This window comes from Colobus angolensis, unplaced genomic scaffold, assembly GCF_000951035.1.
Source record: "Colobus angolensis palliatus isolate OR3802 unplaced genomic scaffold, Cang.pa_1.0 Scaffold224, whole genome shotgun sequence".
NCBI classification, from domain to species: domain Eukaryota; kingdom Metazoa; phylum Chordata; class Mammalia; order Primates; family Cercopithecidae; genus Colobus; species Colobus angolensis.
The window spans coordinates 6,667,424-6,689,743 of record NW_012115422.1 but is presented as its reverse complement, the minus strand read 5'-3'; the positions used below and the strand labels follow the sequence as shown (position 1 = coordinate 6,689,743).

The 22,320-nt window shown below is 38.8% G+C and overlaps 1 protein-coding gene across 1 annotated transcript in view; it reads left to right on the top strand.

The window, feature by feature from the left end:
- The window catches only part of ZNF385B (zinc finger protein 385B), a 588,375-nt gene that overhangs the window by 235,454 nt on the left and 330,601 nt on the right, over positions 1-22,320 (top strand). Inside the window, exons 2-3 of the mRNA XM_011944057.1 lie at positions 16,401-16,552; positions 17,272-17,571. Coding sequence (XP_011799447.1) covers positions 17,274-17,571 — 298 coding nt within the window. The 5' untranslated portion in view covers positions 16,401-16,552; positions 17,272-17,273. The remainder of the gene's footprint in view (positions 1-16,400; positions 16,553-17,271; positions 17,572-22,320) is intronic.

Below are 22,320 nucleotides of genomic sequence, written 5' to 3'. Positions count from 1 at the left end.
ATTTAATGCATGGAAATATATTCATAATTGAAAAAGTGGAAAACAAAATCATATGCAGAGCAATTGGATTTTTGTAAATATATAATTACATTTATAAAACTAGAAAAATGTACTCTAAAAATATAGCCATACCTCAGACATATCGTGGGTTGGATTCCAGACCACCACAGTAGAAATAACAACTATCCCAATAAAGCAAGCCACACAGATTTATTGGTTTCTCAGCACATGTAAAAGTTATGTTTATACTATAATCATATCTAACAAATGTACATACCTTAATTGAAAAATATTGCTACAAAATGCTAATGATCATCTGAGCCTTCAGTGAGTCACAGTGTTTTTGCTGGTGGAGGGTTTTACCTCAGTGTTGACGGCTGCTGACTGATCAGGGTGGTGACTGCTGAAGGTTGGGGTGGCGGTGGCAATTTCTTAAACCACAACAATGAAATTTGCTACATCGATGTACTCTTTCTTTCACAAAAGATTTCTCTATAGCATGCAATACTGTTTGATAACAGTTTATCCACATTAGAACTTCTTTCAAAATTGCAATTAATTTTCTCAAAACCTGCTGCTGCTTTATCAACTAAATTTATGAAATATTCTAAATTATTTAATGTCATTTCAACAATGTTCACGGCATCTTTACCAAGATTCCATCTCAAGAGACCACTTTCTTTGTTCATCCATAAGAAACAACTCCTCATTCATTAAAATTTTGTCATGCGATTGTGGCAGTTCAGTCACATTTTCAGCCTCCACTTCTAATTCTACTTCCCTTGCTGTTTCCATCATGCCTGCAGTTACTTCCTCCACTTAAGTGTTTCTTGAACCCCTCAAAGTCATCCATGAGGGTTAGAATTAACTTCTTCCAAGTTCCTGTGAATGCTGATATTTTGAGCTCCTCCTGTGAATCACAAATGTTCTTAATGGCATCAAAATGGCAAATCTTTTCCAGATTTATTTTCTTTGGATTCACCAGAGGACTCACTGTTGATGGCAGCCATAGCCTTTCAAAATGTATTTCTTAAATAATAAGTTTTCTTTGTGAACATATAACTTTTAATAATTTTATTAAAGTATGGTATACATCCAGAAATGTATGCCTATTGTAAATGTACAGATCGATGGATTTCTACAAATTGAGTATACCTCAATTTGAACATGTATCAGTCTGCGTTGTGCTTTCTTCAAGTCATTACCCATCCCGTTGAACCTTCACCTCCTCCAAGCTAATGACTAGCCTGACTTCTAAGAGCACTGATTTGTTTTACATGTTTTCATGCTTTATGTAAATAGATGAAATTGTATAATTTGTAAACTTCTGGACTGGCTTATTTTGCTCAATATTAATCTTGAGATTCTGTGAATGGGTAAATATATTATATTATATTTGGGTACTTTTGAGTTTGGAACTATTGTAAGTCGTGCTTCTATGAACATTATAGTGAATATGTATCCATTTGGTGAAGATATATACATATTTCTGTTGGATATAGTATACCTAAGATTAAAATTGCTGTGTCTTAGATGATACATATGCTTAGCTTAGTAGACACTGCCAATTTCCAAAATGGCTGTACCACTTTATACTTCCACCGACATATACAAGTTTTGGTTGCTGCACATCTTCATGAAACACATATTTTCTCTCATTTTCACTTTAACCACTCTGGTGAAGATAATGATATCACACTGTGGCTTTAATTTGCATTTCCCTGATGACAAATAAAGTTGAGTGCCTTTTCACATGTTTATTTGCCATTGGGACACATCTTTTCTGAATTCACAGTTTTTGTTCATTTTTCTATTGGGTTTTCTGCTTGTTGATTTAAAGGAGTTTTCATATGAGAGTAATGTGTTGTATATATGTATTGCACATATCTTTTTTCCACTCTGGGAGTTGCCTCTTAAATATCTTAATGTTGTATTTAGATGAAGCAACAGTTTTGTTCTTTTTTTAATTTGTATTTTGGGTTCAGGGGTACATGTGAAAGTGTGTTACATAGGTAAACACATGAACAGAGGTTTGTTGTACAGATTATTTCACCACTCACGTATTAAGCCAAGTACCCAATGGTTAGCTTTTCTGCTGCTCTCCCTCTTCCCATTCTTCCCCCTAAAGTAGACCCCAGTGTCTGCTGTTTCCTTCTTTGTGTTCACAAGTTCTTACCATCTCACTTACAAGTGAGAACATGCAGTATTCAGTTTTCTGTTCTTGCATTACTTTGCTCAAGATGATAGCCTCCAGCTCCATCCATGTTCCCACAAAAGACATGACCTCATTCTTTTTTATGGCTGCATAATATTCCAGGGTGTACATTTACCACATATTCTTTATCCAGCCTGTCACTGATGGGCATTTAGGTTAATTCCATGTCTTTACTATTGTGAATAGTTCTGCAGTGAATATTCATGTGCATTTGTTTTTATGACAGAATGATTTATATTACTTTTGGTATATACCCAGTAATGGAATTGCTAGGTCAGATGCTAGTTCTGCTTTTAGCTCTTTGAGGAATTGCCATATTGCATTCCACAATGGTTGAACTAATTTACCCTCCCAGCAACAGTATATATAAGTGTTCCCTTTTCTGTGCACCCTCACCAGCATCTGTTATTTTTTGACTGTTTAGTAATCACCATTCTGATTTGTGTAAGATGGTATCTCATTGTAGTTTTGATTCGCATTTCTCTAATGATCGGTCACATTGAGCTTTTTTTCATATACTTCTTGGCTGCATGTATGTCTTCTTTTGAGAAGTGACTGTGAGAAGTGACTGTCATGTCCTTTGCCCACTTTTTAATGGAGTTGTTTTTCTCTTGTAAATTTGTTTAAGTTCCTTATAGATGCTGGATATTAGACCTTAGTCAGATGCATAGTTTGCAAATATTTTCTCCCATACTGTAGGTTGTCTGTTTACTCTGTTGATAGTTTCTTTTGCTGTGCAGAAGCTGTTCAGTTTAATTAGATCCTACTTGGCAATTTTTGTTTTTGTTGTGATTGCTTTTGGTGTCATTGTCATGAAATCTTTGCCAGTTCCTGTGTCCGGGATGGTATTGCCTAGGTTGTCTTCCAGGGTTTTTATAGTCTTGGATTTTACATTTAAGTCTTTAATCCATCTTGGGTTGATTTTTATATATGGTGTAAGGAAGGGGTCCAGCTTCAATCTCCTGCATATGGCTAGCAAGTTATCACAGCACAATTTATTGAATAGGGAATCTACTCCCCATTGCTTGTTTTTGTCAGCTTTGTCAAAGATCAGATGCTTGTAGACGTATGGCCTTATTTCTGAGAGCTTTATTCTGTTCCATTGGTCAAAGCTTTTGTACCAGTACTATGCTGTTTTGGTTACGGTAGCCCTGTAGTATAATTTGAAGTTGGGTAATGTGGTGCTTCCAGCTTTGCTCTTTTTGCTTAAGATTGCCTTGGCTATTCAGGCTATTTTTTGGTTCCATATGAATTTTAAAATATTGTTTTCTAGTCCTGTGAAGAATGTCATTGGTAGTTTGATAGGAATAGCATTGAATCTGTAAATTGCTTTGGGCAGTATAGCCATTTGAATAATACTGAGTCTTCCTATCCTTGAGCATGGGATGTTTTTCCATTAGTTTGTGTCTTCTCTCATTTCTTTGATCAGTGTTTTGTAATTCTCATCATAGAGATCTTTCACCTCCCTGGTTAATGGTATTCCTAGATACTTTAATTCTTTTGTGGCAGTTGTAAATGGGACTGCCTTTCTGATTTGATTCTCAGTTTGGCTATTATTGGTGTATAAGAATGCTAGTGGTTTTTGTACATTGATTTTATATCCTGAAACTTTGCTGAAGTTGTTTATCAGCTGACGGAGCTTTTCTGAGACTATGGAGTTTTCTAGATATAGAATCATATCATCTGCAAACAGATAGTTTGACTTCATCTATTCCTATTTGGATGCCGTTTATTTCATTCCCTTGTCTGATTGCTCTGGCTAGGACTTCCAATACTATGTTGAATAGAAATAGTGAGAGAGGCCATCCTTACGTTTGCTGGTTTTTAATGAGAATGCTTCCAGCTTTTGCCCATTCAGTAAAAGGTTGCTGTGGGTTTGTCATAGATGGCTCTTATTATTTGGAGGTATGTTCCTTCAATACCTAGTTTATTGGAGGTTTTTTTTTTTTTTTGAGATGGAATCTTACTCTGTCGCCCAGGCTGGAGTGCAGTGGCCGGATCTCAGCTCACTGCAAGCTCCACCTCCTGGGTTCATGCCATTCTCCTGCCTCAGCCTCCCGAGTGGCTGGGACTACAGGCGCCCGCCACCACGCCCGGCTAGTTTTTTGTATTTTTTTAATAGAGATGGGGTTTCACCATGTTAGCCAGGATGGTCTCGATTTCCTGACCTCGTGATCCGCCCGTCTCGGCCTCCCAAAGTGCTGGGATTACAGGCTTGAGCCACCGTGCCCGGCCTCATTGCAGGTTTTTAACATGAAGGGGTGTTGAAGTTTATCAAAAAACTTTTCTGTGTCTATTGAGATAATCATGTGGTTTTTGTTTTTAGTTCTGCTTATGTGACGAATCACATTTATTAATTTGCATGTGTTGAACCAACCTTACATCCCAGGGATGAGGCCTACTGTATCATGGTAGATTCGCTTTTTGATGTACAACTGGATTCAGTTTGCAAGTATTTTGTTGAGGATGTTTGCATCAATGTTCACCCAAGGATATTGTCCTGAAAATTTCCTTTTCTGTATGTGTGTGCCTGTGCCAGGTTTTGGTATCAAGATGATGCTGGCCTCGCAGAATGAGTTGGGGAGGAGTCCCTCCTCCTCAATTTTTTGGAATAGTTTTTATAGGAATGGTACCAGCTCTTCTTTGTATATCTGGTAGAATTTGGCTATGAATTCCTCAGGTCCCGGGCTTTTATGTTGTTGTTATTGATATGCTATTTACAACTGATTCAATTTCAGAGTTTGTTATTGGTCTGTTCAGGGAATCAATATCTTCCTGGCTCAGTCTTGGCAGGATGAATGTGTCCAGGAATTTATCCATCTCTTCTAGTCTTTCTACTTTGTGTATATAGAGGTGTTCGTAGTAGTTTATGTTGGTTGTTTTTCTTTGAAGAAACAATTTTAATTTTAGTGTGTCCCAATTTTTTCTCTTATAATTAATACTTTCTATGTCTTTACCTACTCCAGAGTCATGAAGATGTTCTCTTTTCCTTTAAAAACTTGATTATTTTTTCTTTAACATTTAGATTTGCAATCCTTCTGGAATTGACATACTGTGAAGGTGAGGATCAAGATAATTTTTCCAATATGTATATTCAAGCAACTTACTCCATTCATTGAAATTACTATCTTTTTACCACTTTGTCATAAGTTACCTTTGTCAGTATTGTCATAAATCAGATTAATATATATATGCAGGTGTGTGTGTGTGTGTCTGGACTCTTACTTCTGTTACATTGGTCAGTTTATTTCTCCTTGGGCCAAAACCAGACTGTCTTAATTAATAGAACCTCATAATATGCTGTGACTTAGTGTAAGTCCTGCTTCTTCATTGTTCTTCAGAATTGCCCTGGCTATTCTTGGTTCATTTACCTTTTATATACATTTCAGAATCATGTTGTCAGTTTGCAAAAAGTTAACCTGCCAAGATTTTGGGTAATATTGCATTGAATCTACAGATTAATTGGGGAGAATAAATAAATTAGTTTTGTAATAAGAAAATGCAAAGTAATTTTAAGCATAGGGTGACCACATGCTCCATTTTACCTGGGGCAGTCCCAGTTTAATCTGTTGACTGGGCATTTTGTTCAATTTAGCATTTTCCCTGGGCAAAAGTGCTCTTATTTGTCTGATTAGTCATTTGACTAGCCTATGTAAGTTTGATTATTTTTATTACAAATACAGTATCAATTTATTGCCTAAGAAAACAGTTGTCTTTGGCAATAAGTTATCCTAAATTAATATTTCTCAAATATTTCTAAATGTCACTTTTGGAAAAATTATCCTTACATATACTTGATTTTCCAAATACGTATTGTCAACAAACCTTTCAGGAAGAGTTAGGAAGAATACCCTATTGTGATGTTTGGAATAAAAAGTTTTCTTAACTGGGAGAGAAGGGAATTAGTAGGGAAGTTGCCTACAGTCAGGGATGAGGTTCAAACAAGGTCATGGCACATTTGATTCAGTTCCAGATATGTGCTGGGAACCAAGTGACAATTACTCCAAGGAGACAGAATGGAAGTGTGGAAAACAGAAAACACAAGGAAGCAGAGAGGCAGTGTGATGTTTATTTAAAGAAATTCTTCAAATTAGAGAATGAGAGCTGGGCTTAACTCCTGAGAATTTTGTATGGGACTTCAGCTTCCCAGCCATGGTGTGGGTCAGGAAGCCCCATCTTGCCAGTGCTCTAGGACACCTGTGCCTTAGAGATGAGAGGGAAGCATCCATGATCTGAGAAGAAGGTTCTGAGACAAACAGCCTGGACTTTTCTAGGGCCAAAGGAGACCCTGGAAATACTGTTGTTCATTCTCTAACATGAAGCAATCAAATGCTCTTTCCACATCTTGTTGGTGGCAGGGTAAAGTCTGTTGGTGGCTGCCCAGTAGGGTCTCAGACTAGAGAAGAACCTACTGTCAAATAGCGGCAATCTAGTGCAGTGGTTCTCAACATTGGCTGCCCATTAGAATCCCCTGTGAAGGTTTATGCTAGTAGGCCCAGCTGCTGCACCCACTTACCCTCTCTTCCAACCCCAGCAGCAACCAATTAAATCAGAATCTCTAGCGATGGGAGTCTGGCATCAATATTTTTAAAAACTGCCCTAGGTGCTTAAAAATTATGTCTTTAATGAATAAAAAATATATAAACATCATGTTTTAATATATGGGTACATTGTGGAATGGCTAAGTTAAGGTAAGTAACATATCCATTACCTCACACATTTATCATTTTTTTGTGCCCAGGTACTTTCAAGATCCAGTCAGGGGTTAGAACCATGGAGTCATACTTGACACTAGTCTCTCCCTCTGCCCCCAGGCGCACCTAATCCATCACCAAGACACGTGGATGGGATGTTTCTTCTCTAAGTGTTTGGAATTAATTCACTTCTTCCACTGCTGTCACCATCACCCTCCAGGTCCAGGTGCCATTTTCTCTCACCTGGAAAATTGAAATAGTCCTGAACTTGTCCACATTCACATGACACCCTCTTTTTTTCTGCACCCTATTTTTGAATCCAGTTGTGGTTTTTTTTCACAGCTCAAATCTGATCATATCAGGCCCCCAGTTTAAGGCACTTCTGCACTTTCCCTAGACTGACAGCTCACATCGGCCTGCAAAGGCCTGCATGAACGGCCGGGCCCTGCTCTGCTCTGCAGCTTTATTTCACATCTCATTCTGCCCTGCTCTCTCCGCTCTAGATGGACTGGGCTGCTTTTAGTTTGTCACACCTGCCATCTTTCATCTCGCTTGTGGACCTTTGTACATAGGATCTCCTTTGCCTGCAGTGTTTTTCCCTCTACTGCTCTTTATTCTTTAGCTCTTAGTTTCACCATCGTCACATCTTGTCTGACCGCCCTGACCAAGGCAACCCCTGTTACAGCACTATGGTTTTTAGAATACTGGTTACAGTTGCATTTGATCCATACAAGAGGAAAACAGATCATCAACTTCTTGTTAATGAAATTGTAGTTGAATATAATCAATTTAAGAGCTCAGTCCTAATACATTTATGTATTTCAACTCTTAACAAGTCTGTTATTTAACCAGAACTCTGTGAAAACCATATGCACATTTAAAAGGCCAGAAATAAACATGAATGATTATTGTGTATCAATTATAAATGAAAAAGACCAGAAGTAAACATATAATGTTTTTGGTTCACTTTTTTTTGTTGTTGTTATGCACATGTAACAAACTGTGGTTCACTTAGGTAGGAATATGGAAGATTTTTCCCCAACCTTTTTTCTGTTCTTTGTATTCTCCAGAATTTCTAGAATGATATAAATTACTTTTATAATAAATAAAAATGCAATAATTTCAAAAATGTGTTTAGATGGACCATATAGAAATTATGACTGGAAATAAAACTAGACTATGTAATGTGTTCTCTTTGATTGACTCTACCTATACTTTCCCACAAAGCAAAATCCAGAGAATACCATACTTGTTTGTAAACTTGTAAAGATGACCTGAGAAGTCAGTGAACTGAAAATATCGCTTCCTTGATGGATGGGTCTGTCTTGTAGGAATCCATCCATTCAATTGCCTGTGTTCCTTTCCGCCCCTAGAATGTTCCATAGCAGGTAGGAGAGCTCAGTCCCACCTCCCAGGAAGACTCAGCTATTGACTTGCTGGAGTGCTTCCAGGACCCTCTTAGGAAAGTGTATATGGTTGCACTCCAGCCCTGGCAATCGTAGTAGGAGGAACAGAGCTGCAAGATCTGCCCTTGCCCAGGTTTTTATGTTGGTTATATTTTGCAGTTTGCTGTCTTGTGCTCTGCTGCTGTTTCATGCTGCATAGCAGTGCCCTGCAGGGCAGAGGGAGAATGGAATCTAGACTTCCTCATATAAAGAAGGCTATGGAGCCCAGTCAATAAAGATTGTTCTTTCTCATAGTTAGAGGTATACTGCATACACATTTTGTGGTTGAATACCAAAAGCTAACTGTTAAAATCAGTATTTGACTAAGAATAAAGACCAATTCTATGATTAAAAATAACTCTTGACACTTAGGGAGGATGAGGCAGGCGGATCACTTGAGCTCAGGTGTTTGAGACCAGCCCGGACAACCTGGTGAAACCCTGTCTCCACTAAAAATACAAAAATTAGCCGGGCATGTTTTCACATACCTGCAATTCCAGCTACTTGCGAGGCTGAAGTGGGAGAATTGCTTGAACCCAGGAGACAGAGGTTGCAGCATGCCTAGATAGTGCCACTGCCTGCCAGCCTGGGCAACAGAGCAAGCATGCATCCCCGCTCCCCTCTCCAAAATAAATAAATAAATAAAAAGCCTCTTGATATGAGGAAGTAAAAATTATGAGTTAAGTATTACTTAATTATCTTTTTGAGGTAATAATTTATTTAGAGGTAGCAAAGCTGGTTTTTTGCTTTTAATTCATCTTTAAAAGATGAGAATAATTCTCAAATAGATTCCGTTTTTTCCTAGCAAAGTTCATGCCTTCATGAAATTAAAAAAATAGTGCTTAAGTATTTATTTAATATCATTACAAAGATTCGAGTTATAGCATAATCTAATTTCCATCCTAATAGTATTTGTTTATAGATATGTGTATTTCAAAGTATGTATATGTTTTGTTCATAGTTACTTAGCTAGTGCTACATTTAGCTGTCAATTTATTTTTCTATTTAACTAATTAAGAAGTTTTGTAGTTGTTTTTTCATGAAAGTAACAGCTTTCATGTTAATTATTGTGACATTTTATGCTTGTAAGAAGAAATACTTTTCCTTCTATTGATAGAGTCTCAGTGTCATAAGCATAAAATAATACTTTCAATTCTAGTTTTATCTGAAATATACATATACAATTGATATTCTTGCATTAAAAATAAAATCCATTCCTTGTTCTCATTATTGTCATCATTATGCTATTTGTATGTGACCATAACTTGAGATACTTTGATGAACAAGTATGCCAGAAAAGATACTGATTTACATAGGTATTGAACAGTTGGATCCTCTGAAGGCCAGGAACAAATTAACTATCAGCTTTTGGCTGAAGCTGAACTGTAGCTGAATTAATCATAACACTTATTTTATTTTGTCAAAGATTTATGGAGAACCTTATAAGTGCTAGACATCTGATTGGCTTTGGATCTACAATAATAAGTGAGAATAAAGTAGCCTTATCTTCTTTACATTTAGGTAACATAAATGTCCCAACCTGTTTGCCCATCATATTACCTAATTCAAAAAATAGTTCAAATGTCTCCCCTACTAGCTGCAAGAATTCCAATGTTTTATCTGTTTCCCGTCCTGAGCATTTTTTGAGCCCCTGAGATATCCCAAGCCAGGTTATGTTCAACATCTTAACCAGCTGTGTGGTTTTGGACCACTAACTTCCTTGTCGTTGGTCACCAGCATCCCTCAGCCCATTGTTCCTACTCTTCCATATATGGCTTTCACCCCAGATGCCATCCCAGACTCTTGCACAATTCCCCACAGTAATAGGAAGATCAATTGTGATGTTTGCATGACTTCACTGATGGTTTGAAGATTTTTTAAAAAGGTACAGGATGTTATACAAGAGGATAATTCAACAATTGTAAATAGATATGGGGGTTCCCTGAGTTCATGGACCAAAACCCTCCTCAGGTGTTTTGTATTGTGCAAAATCTTCTCTGCCCAGTCTCAGGCCTGTCACCCCATTTCAAGGGTCAACTTACCCTTCCACAGCAGGAATGCCTGGAACAAGATTCACATGTCTAGATCCTAGGCCTCCTGTTCCCTCAGACCCAGAGACAGTCACAGTCTCATACCTCTCAGTGTCCATTTCCTGCCCCCTGTCAATCTTCTGGTAAGACTGACAGTGAAAACATCTCTTCCTTCTCGCACCCTTCTACAAATGTGTGATCTTTCTCTTTAGTTCTTAGGATAATTCAGAACAACATCAGTACTTTCTCCAAAGTTGGGTTTATTCAATCAGGAATGACCCCAAATATGGGGTACATGCAATATAGTCCAGCTCAAGCTTCAACAATTCCAGGCAGTTCTTTTGGAGGTAAGATGTGTTCATGTTCTTGCAGCTTCCAGTCCCCACTGATCTCCTGCAGTTAACTACTTGAACACATTCATCTCCCAGTATCTAACAAAAACTTTCAGGGGCAATACAATTTAAATCCACTTGCAGGAAAGAAATATTTTATGAAAGGAAAGATAATTTGCAGAGATGCAGCTGTGTCACAGTGAAGACAACCTTTTATATGATTGTGGAAAGCAGATTAAGTTCCTTGGAGCTGTATTATCTCCAGAGTTTCCATTGCAGAATAGAGTCTATGCTTTACCTTTACATAATATGAAGATCTTCTAAGATGCTTTTTCCAAAATAAAGAAGTAGTGCGCCTCCAAAGCTGAGTTCAAAATTTTTCTGCAAGGGAAACAAACTGCTAGGAACATTTAAATGTCAATTTTTCTGACTCAGCCATTGATGTCAAATAATCCCAATCTCTTGGGATTCACACTAGACCAGAGCACCCCAATTAAAATCTATTTCACTAGTACTCAACAAAGTGCCAGTAAGTACTTGGGGAAAAAATGAGACCAAAAAACTGTCTAGTGAAATCAATTACTAAGCAATAACTTCATTCAAATGTAAAAAGTTCAAAGTATTTTGGGGACTGTTATGCAGAGAGTTCTCCATAGTCACTCTCCTAAACAATGAGTAGCAGAAGGATTGCCTCTTCTAGTGTATCACAAGCTTTTTATTTTTTAAGATTCTTAATTTTATACATTTCTTTAACCATAGGGCCAAGTATAGCGTATTGTCTATAATCAGTGTTTAATAAATGATTAGTTGAATTGGATCAAATATAGCCTCTCATTATCTGAATCCTATTATGAAATATACCAATACATTCAGTGAAATGAACATTCTCTAGTTTTCTCCAAATATTCTCTTAGTTTTCTCCGAAACTGTATTTTGGGGAAAGGAATTGTTTGTAGTCTGGTACTCAGAACTCAACTTTTTGCCTCCCTATGCGTACAAGTTCAGGAGGCAGTACCGGCATTTCAACATAGTTAAATGGGTAAAAAGCAGTGCCAGAGCCCTATATCTTCTCCATCTATGTATTTTAATTTTCACAAAGTATTCCCCAAACTTTCCCACAATACCCCATGTTCCATTGCCTGAGAAAGTTGGTTGCAGGAAAGAGCTAATGTCACATGGATGCTGACACAATATACCCATGTTTTGTCAGAATTTGAACTTTAAGCCTTATTTTTAATTACAGGATGAAAGACTGTCCTAAACAGTTGGGATTTTGTTTGCAGATGAGTGATGATGCTTTTTCCTTGGGGAGCACACCGTTATTACCATTCCTAATCTCAGAATGCAAACAGCTGTGTGCTTAGCCCACATACAAGCTAAAATAATTAGAACACATTGACCTTGGCTGGGTACAGTGGCTCATGCCTGTAATCCCAGCACTTTAGGAGGCCGAGGCAGGTGGATCACAAGGTCAGGAGATCGAGACCATCCTGGCCAACATTGTGGAACCCTGTCTCTACTAAAAATACAAAAATTAGCTGGGTGTGGTGGTGTGTGCCTGTAGTCCCAGGTTCTCAGGAGGCTGAGGCAGGAGAATCACTTGAACCCAGGAGGTGGAGGTTGCAGTGAGCCAAGATGGCACCACTGCATTCCAGCCTGGGTGACACAGCGAGACTCTGTTTCAAAACAAAAAAAAAAAAAAGAAAGAAAACATTGACCTTCATTACTGTGTTCACAACCAATGCTACACACGCATACACCCCATGCCCATACCACACACATACTACACACGCTGCATATACCACACACACCCTCCACTATACCCATATACTTCCTACACTCCCCATACATCCCCCACACACACCACACATCCTTCACACGCCATGCACACCACACTTATACACATCACACTCACGTATACCGTACACAGACCACACACATATCACACACACTCCACACCTATACACCCCAGTACATACCACACACACCCCACACACAAACTACACATCACATATACCACAGGCCACAAACACATAAAACACATATACACACACATCACACTCACCTCCCACCCCGCTCACCTCACACCCTCCCACACAAATACAGCGCGTTCATTTATTCAGCCAACATTTATTAAGTGCCTATTTTATACAAAACGCAATCTTAGATGCTGAGGATACAAAGATGAATAAAACATAGTTTTTATACTCAAGGAGCTTGAAATCTAGCAAGGGAAGAAAATGTATACCTTTCCAAAGAATTTATTGTACTTTGTTGTAACTTCCTTGTTTTCTCCTCTGTATTTCTCATTGGATTGTTTGGTCCTCTCATACATCTCCTTGACCATGTTCACTGTTTTCTCCCTGGCATCCTGCCCTCTGCCTACCTAGTCTGTAACAATATACTGAAACGAGCGAGTGAATAAGTAAAACCATATACATGTCATAAAACTATATAAATAATTAAACCAATAATATAAGAATTGTGTGTTGTGCTAACTTTGTGAACACGATGCCTCAGGAATGCAGAGGTGGGAAGAGACCCTGGTGAGGGAGCATCATGAGGACATCAGGGAAAGTGGGGAGTAAGAAAACGGCCATCTTGGATTTGGCAATTAGAAGTGTTTATAGTGACTTTGCAAAGACAAGCACTACCTGTGGAAAGGAGTTGTAAGCCAAGTTGTTAGGGGTTAAGGGATTAATGGGAAGTGGATAAACTGATTGACTTGAGTTGGAGAATGAGCCTTTTCACACTTACATAGAAGGGGAGGCAGTCTCTTAACTTGTTCTCCATCTGATGAGGCCACTCTGAGTCAGAGGATGTATTACTGTACATGTGCAACAGAAGTGTCTTTACCCCCACGTCAGTGTCATGTTTTTTTTTCAAATAATTATAGAAAACAATTGGATAACAATGCAGGTCAGGGAAAATCCTAGGGAAAGTTGTAACATTGGAAAATTTCCTGATGGATTTCCTCCTAGTGATTTAAAATCACTCCTTTGGATATTCCCTGACTGTCCAGGTTGAATTCATCAGCTCTTTTCTCCAAAAGCAGCAACTCAAGAACCAACCTTTTCTCATTCTTTTGCCTGCACTAAAATATCTTATTCTCTTACAAATATTAAGTTGTTGGTCATCTAATCTGGCAAAATAATACACAAAAAGCATAGAATTTTTGGTTCAGTTTTCCTGACTTTTCTTACAGTCATTCCTGGCAGTCCAAAGCACAGTGCTGCCCACTGCTCTGTTTTAAATCAGACACCCCCGAAGGTCCTTCTCTCCCACTCAAGTGAAACATGTAATTAAGATAGTCTGATGAAAAACTTTAAAATAGAAAGTGAGATTTTTCTCTCTTCTTCCATTTAAACTTACTGTTACTTTCCCCTTAGCGAGAAAGCTGATATTATAAATGTTATCACATTCACACATATTATAAGCCTAGAAATTATATCATCTCAGGCCAAAAGTGGATGCTGAGACTGATAGCTTGCCTCTCTGCCACCTCTAGGTCTTTTCCCCAAGACCTCTGCAGCTAAATATACTTTGGTTGCAAGTGGCTGTTAGCAGAAGCTGACCTTATTTTTCCGCTGAGAGAAAAGGTAGTGTGAAGGCAGAACTAGGACTAATAAATTGGGATTTGGTGAACAGAATGCACACCCTACCCCCAGGCACTGGATCTTTTCTAGAGTGGCCCATGAATGCGATGTTGGAGGTTTGGGAGGTCACTTGTGAAAGTAACTCTTGGAGAAGGTAAAATACAGTTGAAAGGTTATGAAAGATGCTGGTACTCTGAAAGGTTACAGAATTCTAGAAGAGCCATTTATTTTATATGAAAGATTTCTTTCTTCCTACTTAAAATATGTATATTTAAATAAATCAAAAGTAGAATACTTTCCAGGATAAATGACAATCATAAAAGCACAGGTAACATGGCTTTATTTTTTATGAGATAATGCAAACAAAAGAGTCGTAGGAACATTATGATGTATGTCCCGTGTCTGTGAAATACTATGTGTTAGTTTGCAATATGGACAAGCCTGTGCACCTCCAAAGGTTAAACTGTCAGATGAAAGTGTCAACAGTTCTCCGCTGAGTCAAGGATCTTGCTTGTTTGAGGTGAAATATAAACTTAGGTTTCAATGATTGAGTACGATGGTGCCTGGCCTCGTTCTGCAAGGTTAAACGTTATTGGCTTTTCTTTTTTTTTTTTTTGAGGCGGAGTCTCGCTCTGTCGCCCGGACTGGAGTGCAGTGGCCGGATCTCAGCTCACTGCAAGCTCCGCCTCCTGGGTTTACGCCATTCTCCTGCCTCAGCCTCCCGAGTAGCTGGGACTACAAGCGCCCGCCACCTCGCCCGGCTAGTTTTTCTATTTTTAGTAGAGACGGGGTTTCACCGTGTTAGCCAGGATGGTCTCGATCTCCTGACCTCGTGATCTGCCCGTCTCGGCCTCCCAAAGTGCTGGGATTACAGGCTTGAGCCACCGCGCCCGGCCTGTTGGCTTTTCTTATGTTTCACAGTGGATTAGTTTTCTAGACAGGGCAAAATGTTAGTAATGAGCTCATTTTAAAAATCACTTACTTATTTCAACTAATTCTTATTATGTGTTTTAATATTTTAAGAGAAGATATAGATATTTGAACATAACTAATACGGCACTGATATTTTCTTAAGTTGTATGAGAAAAGTGACTTTGTGATAACATAATATCTTAGGTTTAAGGAATAAAAGAAAAAATATTTATGTGCAGTTCAAACCCCATTTCAATTATAGCTGAATTGTTTTCTGTAGCTTAGCTACAGGAACTGCTTAAACCTGATTTCTGCATAGTTTGAGCAGACTTTAAGGCCAGAGCTAAAAGGAATAGATTGACTTGGAAAATTTTGTGTAAGAGAGTTCCTTAAAATGGTATTATCAGGTTAAAGTATTAAAAGGGACAAGTAGGTTTTGCATATCAAAATTAACAGTGTTCAAACAACCTTCATAATTGGATGTATGGGTATGAATAGGGAGATTTTTTGGCATACTGTACATTAGAATCAATATCGGGTTTTATGGTCATGCCTTTTCTGAATTTTAAACATCCTACTTGTGAACACTCCAAATATGGACTTGTCTCTAGTAGTTCATTCCTTTTCTTAGAGCTCCGAGACAACTTGGATCAAAAGGACTGTTGAAAGCCAATGCCTCGTTTTGTTTGTTCTATGAGCAGAAGTCCCTTACAAGCCACGATCCTTCCTTCATATAAACTCTTCATCTCTTATGGCACAGCACTGCCACCTCAGCCATTCTTCCTCACACATACCGTTTTCCCTTAATTTTTGCCAAATTCCCCTCCCCTTTCTTTTTGGGAAATGTCTTTTTATTTATTCAAATTGTAAACCAAAACATTGTTATAATCCCACTGATAATTTTGAAAATGCTGGTATTCCTGGTATTAACTAAAATGAAAAATTACATAAAATGGCACTGAAAAAAAAAGTCAAGACAATCTTCATCAACCAAGGGTCTCAAAGTTTTGAAAATCCCTTTTGAATCTTCCCTTAGTCTGTAATCTACCTCTGTACTTTTATCTAAACAAATGAAGAAAATATCAATACTTAAAAATATACAAAATTATGTCTTATTCTATTTTATTCTTTTTCAATTATCAGTTTACTAAAATTTTGTATTATTTTGTATTTCAGATGTTCTACATTTCAACTCCATCAAATATTAAATTGATGTTAATGGGCTAACCTGGAAACCGAAAAACAACTTGTTTCACTACAAGGATAAGAAAATATGTCCAAATTCCTGTTGGCTGACTTATCAAGGGACGTTTAGAACACAACCCAATGTAAGTTGCAGACATAGGGTGTTTTGTTCTTTGTTACCTCCCCTGCAGTTAAGGCATGTATCTGTTTGTATATGCCTAGGCATATACTGATTGTGTATACATTTGTGTCTACACATTAACATTTTCACAATCCCAGATTCATAACATCATTTATTCCTTTCTTCAATAAAATTTGAATGCCTATTATGTAAAAGGTGCAGTTGTAGGCCTACGAGATATCCAGAGATGAAGTGATGGTCCTCATAGAGCTTATACTCTAATGGGGAGACGGATATAAGCCAAGTAATTGCACAGTTACCTAAGAAATGCATACTCTGATAGGTGTCACATAGCACAATGTGAGCATATAACCAGATCTTGCCTTGTGTCCAGGGTCAGAAAGGGTTTCATGAAGAAGGTAATTTGCCAGTGGAGATCTCATGGGTGGGAAATTAAAAGAGTAAAGAGGGTGGGACATGATGAGAAGACAGGCAAGGATGGGGTAAAAGGGCTCCAGGTGAAAGGAACTTCTGTTTAAAAACCCCCAGGCACAAGGAACTCACGTTCAAAGACCATACTTGCTTACTTAGGTACTTCTGATGATTATTTTTCTAGGAGTAACCACTGGGTAGCTGGGCAACTTTAGCTTAAACAAACCATTAAAGATGAATTGTAATCATATTAGAAAATAAGAAGGGTTATATAATTTCAGAAGCACTTGTACTTGTTTTGATTTTCAGGCATGAGGTACTCCTTAAGCCCTGACAACCATCTTGAAGATGGAATCATGAATATGGCAAATTTTCTACGGGGCTTTGAAGAAAAGGGGATAAAGAACGACAGGCCTGAGGACCAGTTGAGCAAAGAGAAAAAGAAAATTCTTTTCTCCTTCTGTGAGGTGTGCAACATCCAGCTGAACTCTGCAGCCCAGGCTCAGGTGCATTCCAACGGTAAATCCCACCGCAAACGAGTGAAGCAGCTGAGTGATGGGCAGCCCCCACCACCCGCCCAGGCCAGCCCCAGCAGCAACAGCAGCACAGGTAGGAGGCAGGGTCCCGGGTTCCATGTGCCGTGGGGAGAGATGGTCCTGGTCTGGAAAATGAAGGATTTAGAACAAGACTTAATTTTTACCTTAAAACTGGGCCACCATGATAACATGTACTCTTTCTCCTACAGGTAAAATCCATGAACTGTTTGTCACCTCTCGAAATATTTGTTACACCCACTGACATACACTGGCACACACACATGTACACACATGCGTGCAATTTGTATATGGGGGCCAGAGACTTCCTGTATCCCCACAATGTGTGAACACTTCTGAATGTATTTTGAAATGTGTTTAAAATGCATCAGTGATGTCATTTTTTCCCTCTCTTAAAATTAGCTTTCTTGGATTTCCTTTATCTGCTTTCTATTGGGTGGCATACCATTTGATAGTGTATAAAAAGCTACAGCTTTATTTATAACATCCTGTGATGCAGGAGAGGAGCATGAATCTTGCATGTTAAACTTGTCATATTCTTTTAGAGAGTTGCCAGCAGTGTGCTGGGTGTTCTAACAATAGGAACAGGCATTGCCAAAACCAACAAGGCTTCCCTCTGAAATCCAGCTCCATCATCTATCACTTTCACTTGCCTCTCACCCTTTCCTTGTGGGCTGGATAGAGGCAGAAGCTCAGGAATTTTTGCATTTCTGCCTCTGCCCTGAATTCTAAACAATCTTTCACATCCTTTATGTTATTCTTGGGCAGCCCCTCCTCCTCTACATTGCTGGTCATTGGGTATCTTCACTGTGACAGAGTTAAAGAAAAATGTGAAATTTGTCGTTATCCATGATGAAGATTTCTACAAAAGGCGAGCTTCCTCCCAAGGTTTGAGGTGGGAGGCCAAGATAAGCCTCCTCCCAAATGTGGGGGAAGAGCTCCAAATCCTGCTCTAGCAAGGATTTGTTCTGTAATGAGGCCCCAGCTTGAAGTGAGATGATACAGAGAAAACATTTGTTGGAATTTCACTCCGTGCTGTTACATGGTTCTTGGTGTGCTGTAAATAAATAATTTTTGCATTTCAAGCCAAATCTAACTACTTTTTACTCTGTTGTGAAAGAAAGTAAAGGGGCTTAGAGGATATAAGATACACACTTAGTAGAAAATTATTTTTCCATTTTCTATTTATTATGATAATTATAATTATTCCAAGTGTATTGATTTACCTATAGTTATATATTAAAAATATAATTAGTGTTACGGCTGGGCGCAGTGGCTCACGCCTGTAATCCCAGCACTTTGGGAGGCTGAGGCAGGTGGATCGCTTGAGGCCAGGAGTTCAAGACCAGCCTGGGCAACATGGTGAAACCCCGTATCTACTAAAATTACAAAAATTAGCCAGGCATGGTGGCACACACCTGTAATCCCAGCTGCTCGGGAGGCTGAGGCAGGAAAATTGCTTGAACCCAGGAGGTGGAGGTTGCATTGAGCCAAGATTGTGCCACTGCGCTCCAACCTGGGCAACAGAGTGAGACTCCATCTCAAAAAAAGTAAAAAAAAAATATATATATATATATACACACACATATAATGTATAATATTATATTGTTAATTAATAATATATAATGTATAACAAATCAAAGCCCATTTCACCCCATAGAGAAAAATATATATTATATCATACATAATATATATTATTAATAATAATATTGTACATTATATATATATATTTAGTGTTAGGTTCAAAACTGATACCTAAGTTAGAGCACAAATAGCCTGAGTAAAAGTTTGAATTGCATCTGTTAGAGTGTAAATGTCTATGAATACCATAGTCATTAAAAATTATATTTCTGAAGAATATCTCATGATAGGAGAAATTGTCCGTGATATAATGCTAAGTGAAACAGCAGGAACTAAAGCAGAATATACCTAGTGCTATCATGTGTGCATGTGTACACTATCTACTATTTAGAGTCTCCACTTAATGAGGTTCAAGCCTGACATCATTTCATTTTTTTCGGTCACTTTCCTCACTTTTGATCTACCAAATTTGTGTTTCGCTGGGTAGCAGCTCTCTTAACACTCGCTTAACTCATAGCTTTTCACTTTTGTATATTCAGAAAGATTCTTTGATTTAGAAGATTCAACTCTATTTATGAAAACAACATTTTATTGCCAAATTAAGATTTGTCTAGATGGACTCTAGAACTTTGAGTGGAGGGCTGGGCACATGAGCTTCTACCCTACCCCTGCCTCAGCCTGCTCTTCAGCCTAGTGGTGGGAAAACAGAAGGATGAAAAGGCGGAGATTTACCTTACCTTACAGCCTCCGCAAGGTGGCAATACTGTTCTTAATTGCTGACTACTATTTTGGCTATCTCTGTGGCTCATACATCCTCCTAACAGACCCTGTGGATGAAGGGATCCCCCAGGTGGTCCCTTAGGCATTGAGAGTCCTTTGTGAGATAGCTGCATCTTCCAGCTTGCTCATAGTTGTTAGCAAAAACCTTCATTCCTTGACTGTATGTGCCTCTTTCTTCCACATTATGGTAGTCCTGGCAAGATTGTATCCTCTGTTCTCATATGCATCAATGCTTGGGGATTGAGGTCAGAATCCATCTGAGAATGAACATTCCTCTTGAAAACCTGGAACTACTGGGGCCCAGGCAAGTACAGGTGGAGTGGATTGTGGGGGGCTTTCTTTCCTGCTCAGGTAGCACAGGGAAGGCTGGCAAGCCCACTGACAAAGCAGGCACTTAAACAAGAAACAAAATGCCGCTCTTCCTTTTTTGCCCATCACTTGGCTTCAGAGAGTATTAAGGGTTGAATTGTGTTTCTCCACAAAATAAAAAAAGATATATTGGAATTCTAACCCCCAGTACCTCAGAATATGACCTTATTTAGAGTGAGGGTCTTTACAGAGGAATGAAGTCTTTAGGGTGGGCTGTAATCCTATGTGACTGATATGCTTACAAAAACACCAGAAATTTGGACACAGACAAATATGCACAGAGAGGGAAGATGATGTGAGAAGAGATACAGGGAGAAGACAGCCATCTACAAGCCAAGGAGAGAGTCCTGGAATAGATCCTTCCCTCATAGCCCTCAGAAGGAACCAACCCAAGTAACACATTGATTTTTTTTTTTTACTTCTAGCCTCTAGAACTATAAGATGATAAATTTCTGTTGTGTAAGCCACTTAGTTTGTGGTACTTTGTTACAACAGCCCCAGAAAACAAACACAGGGAAGAAAATCGAAGCCCATTTCACCCCTGTAGAAAAAAGTATGTGTTGTAGATATTCTTCCCAAGAACTGTTAATTTAAGAGGTGACTTCCCCTCTTCTGGGTTGGTTTTACAGTGTTGGAGTTGGCATGGATGGGAATTGGGTCCACAGGGTGATGGTTGAGACACGTTTCTAGTAATAAAAGGTGGCTGACCCCTAGCCACTGGAAGTTCTTCTGCCAAATTTAGTATTCAGGGTATTTATAGAACTTTTAGATCTGAGCTTTAGAACAACAGGAAGATTCTTAGAGTGTACCTGAAACCAGTCTGGTATGTGTGTGTGTGTGTGTGTGTGTGTGTGTGTGTGTGTGTGTGTGTGTAATCAGTGTATGTGAGCAAGGGACTTATGATAAGTAGCAGCAAAGTCCTTTTCCCAGCACTGTCTCCCTAGCCAAATGTTTTATAATACACTAGGCTGTGAAAGAGAGACTCAAAGGGGAAGCAAAAAGAGCTGAGGTAACTTAGTTTGCATATAAAAGATCCCTAATGCTTTCCCCATCCAGTTCCAAGGGGTAAGTGGAAATAACAGAAACCACAGATGGGTCTTGGCTTCCAGAAAAAGTAGTTGTGAGTTTCTGTCTCACAGAACGGTCCACAAAGACAGTAAGACCCTGGTGTTCCTGGCCCCTAGCAAGGGTGGGCAGGTGGAGCTGAGGCAATCTTATGATTTCCTATGGGCTTAGGGAGTACCGAAGCTGCTGTAGAACCTGGGAACCACAGGCACATAGTCTTTTCTGTTGGACTGGGACAGTGGCAGGATAATGTTTTACATGTAACACAGCAAAGAAATACCTCACAGTTCTTGCAGGAACTAATGACTAAATATCAGACAGAAATAAACATGCCTCAGCAGATGTCCATGTGCAGAAGTGACAGCCAGGCCATAAACACTCCTACCTGAGCCCTGGAACCATGTAAGCCTGTAAGTACCCTCCTCAACCCACCCCAAATCTAGATGCAACTCTGGGGAAAGTCACTTCACACTGCCTGGAATTAAATATCTATCATCACATGAGATGGAGTTTGTACTAGGCAGCATAATCTATCATTAACAGGTGTATCCTTAAATATTGGCTAAAATAAATTTTTCAACTAGAAAGGAAATGATAAAAGAATGAATCTTGGAGCTTTGAGAAGGAAAGAAGAAAGAACAATGGAAAGAATAGAAATATGGTTCATAATACACTACCTGTAGTAGGGTTCTCCAGAGAAGCAGAACTGGTAGGAGAAAGGAGAATTAGCTCACACAATTATGGAGGCCTCTAATTTTCAAGATCTGTAGGATATCTGGAGACTCAGGACAGCCAATGGTGTCATTCCAGCCTAAGTCCAAAAAACATGAGATTCAGAAGATTTCATGGTGTAGTTCTAGCCTGAGGGCTGGCTGGCTCAAGACCCAGGAGGAGCTGATGTTTCAATTTGAGTCTGAAGGCAGGGAAAAAAAAAACTAATGTCACAGGTGGAAGGCAGTCAGGCAGGAAGAAATACCCAGAATAATGTGTAACCAAATATCTGAACATC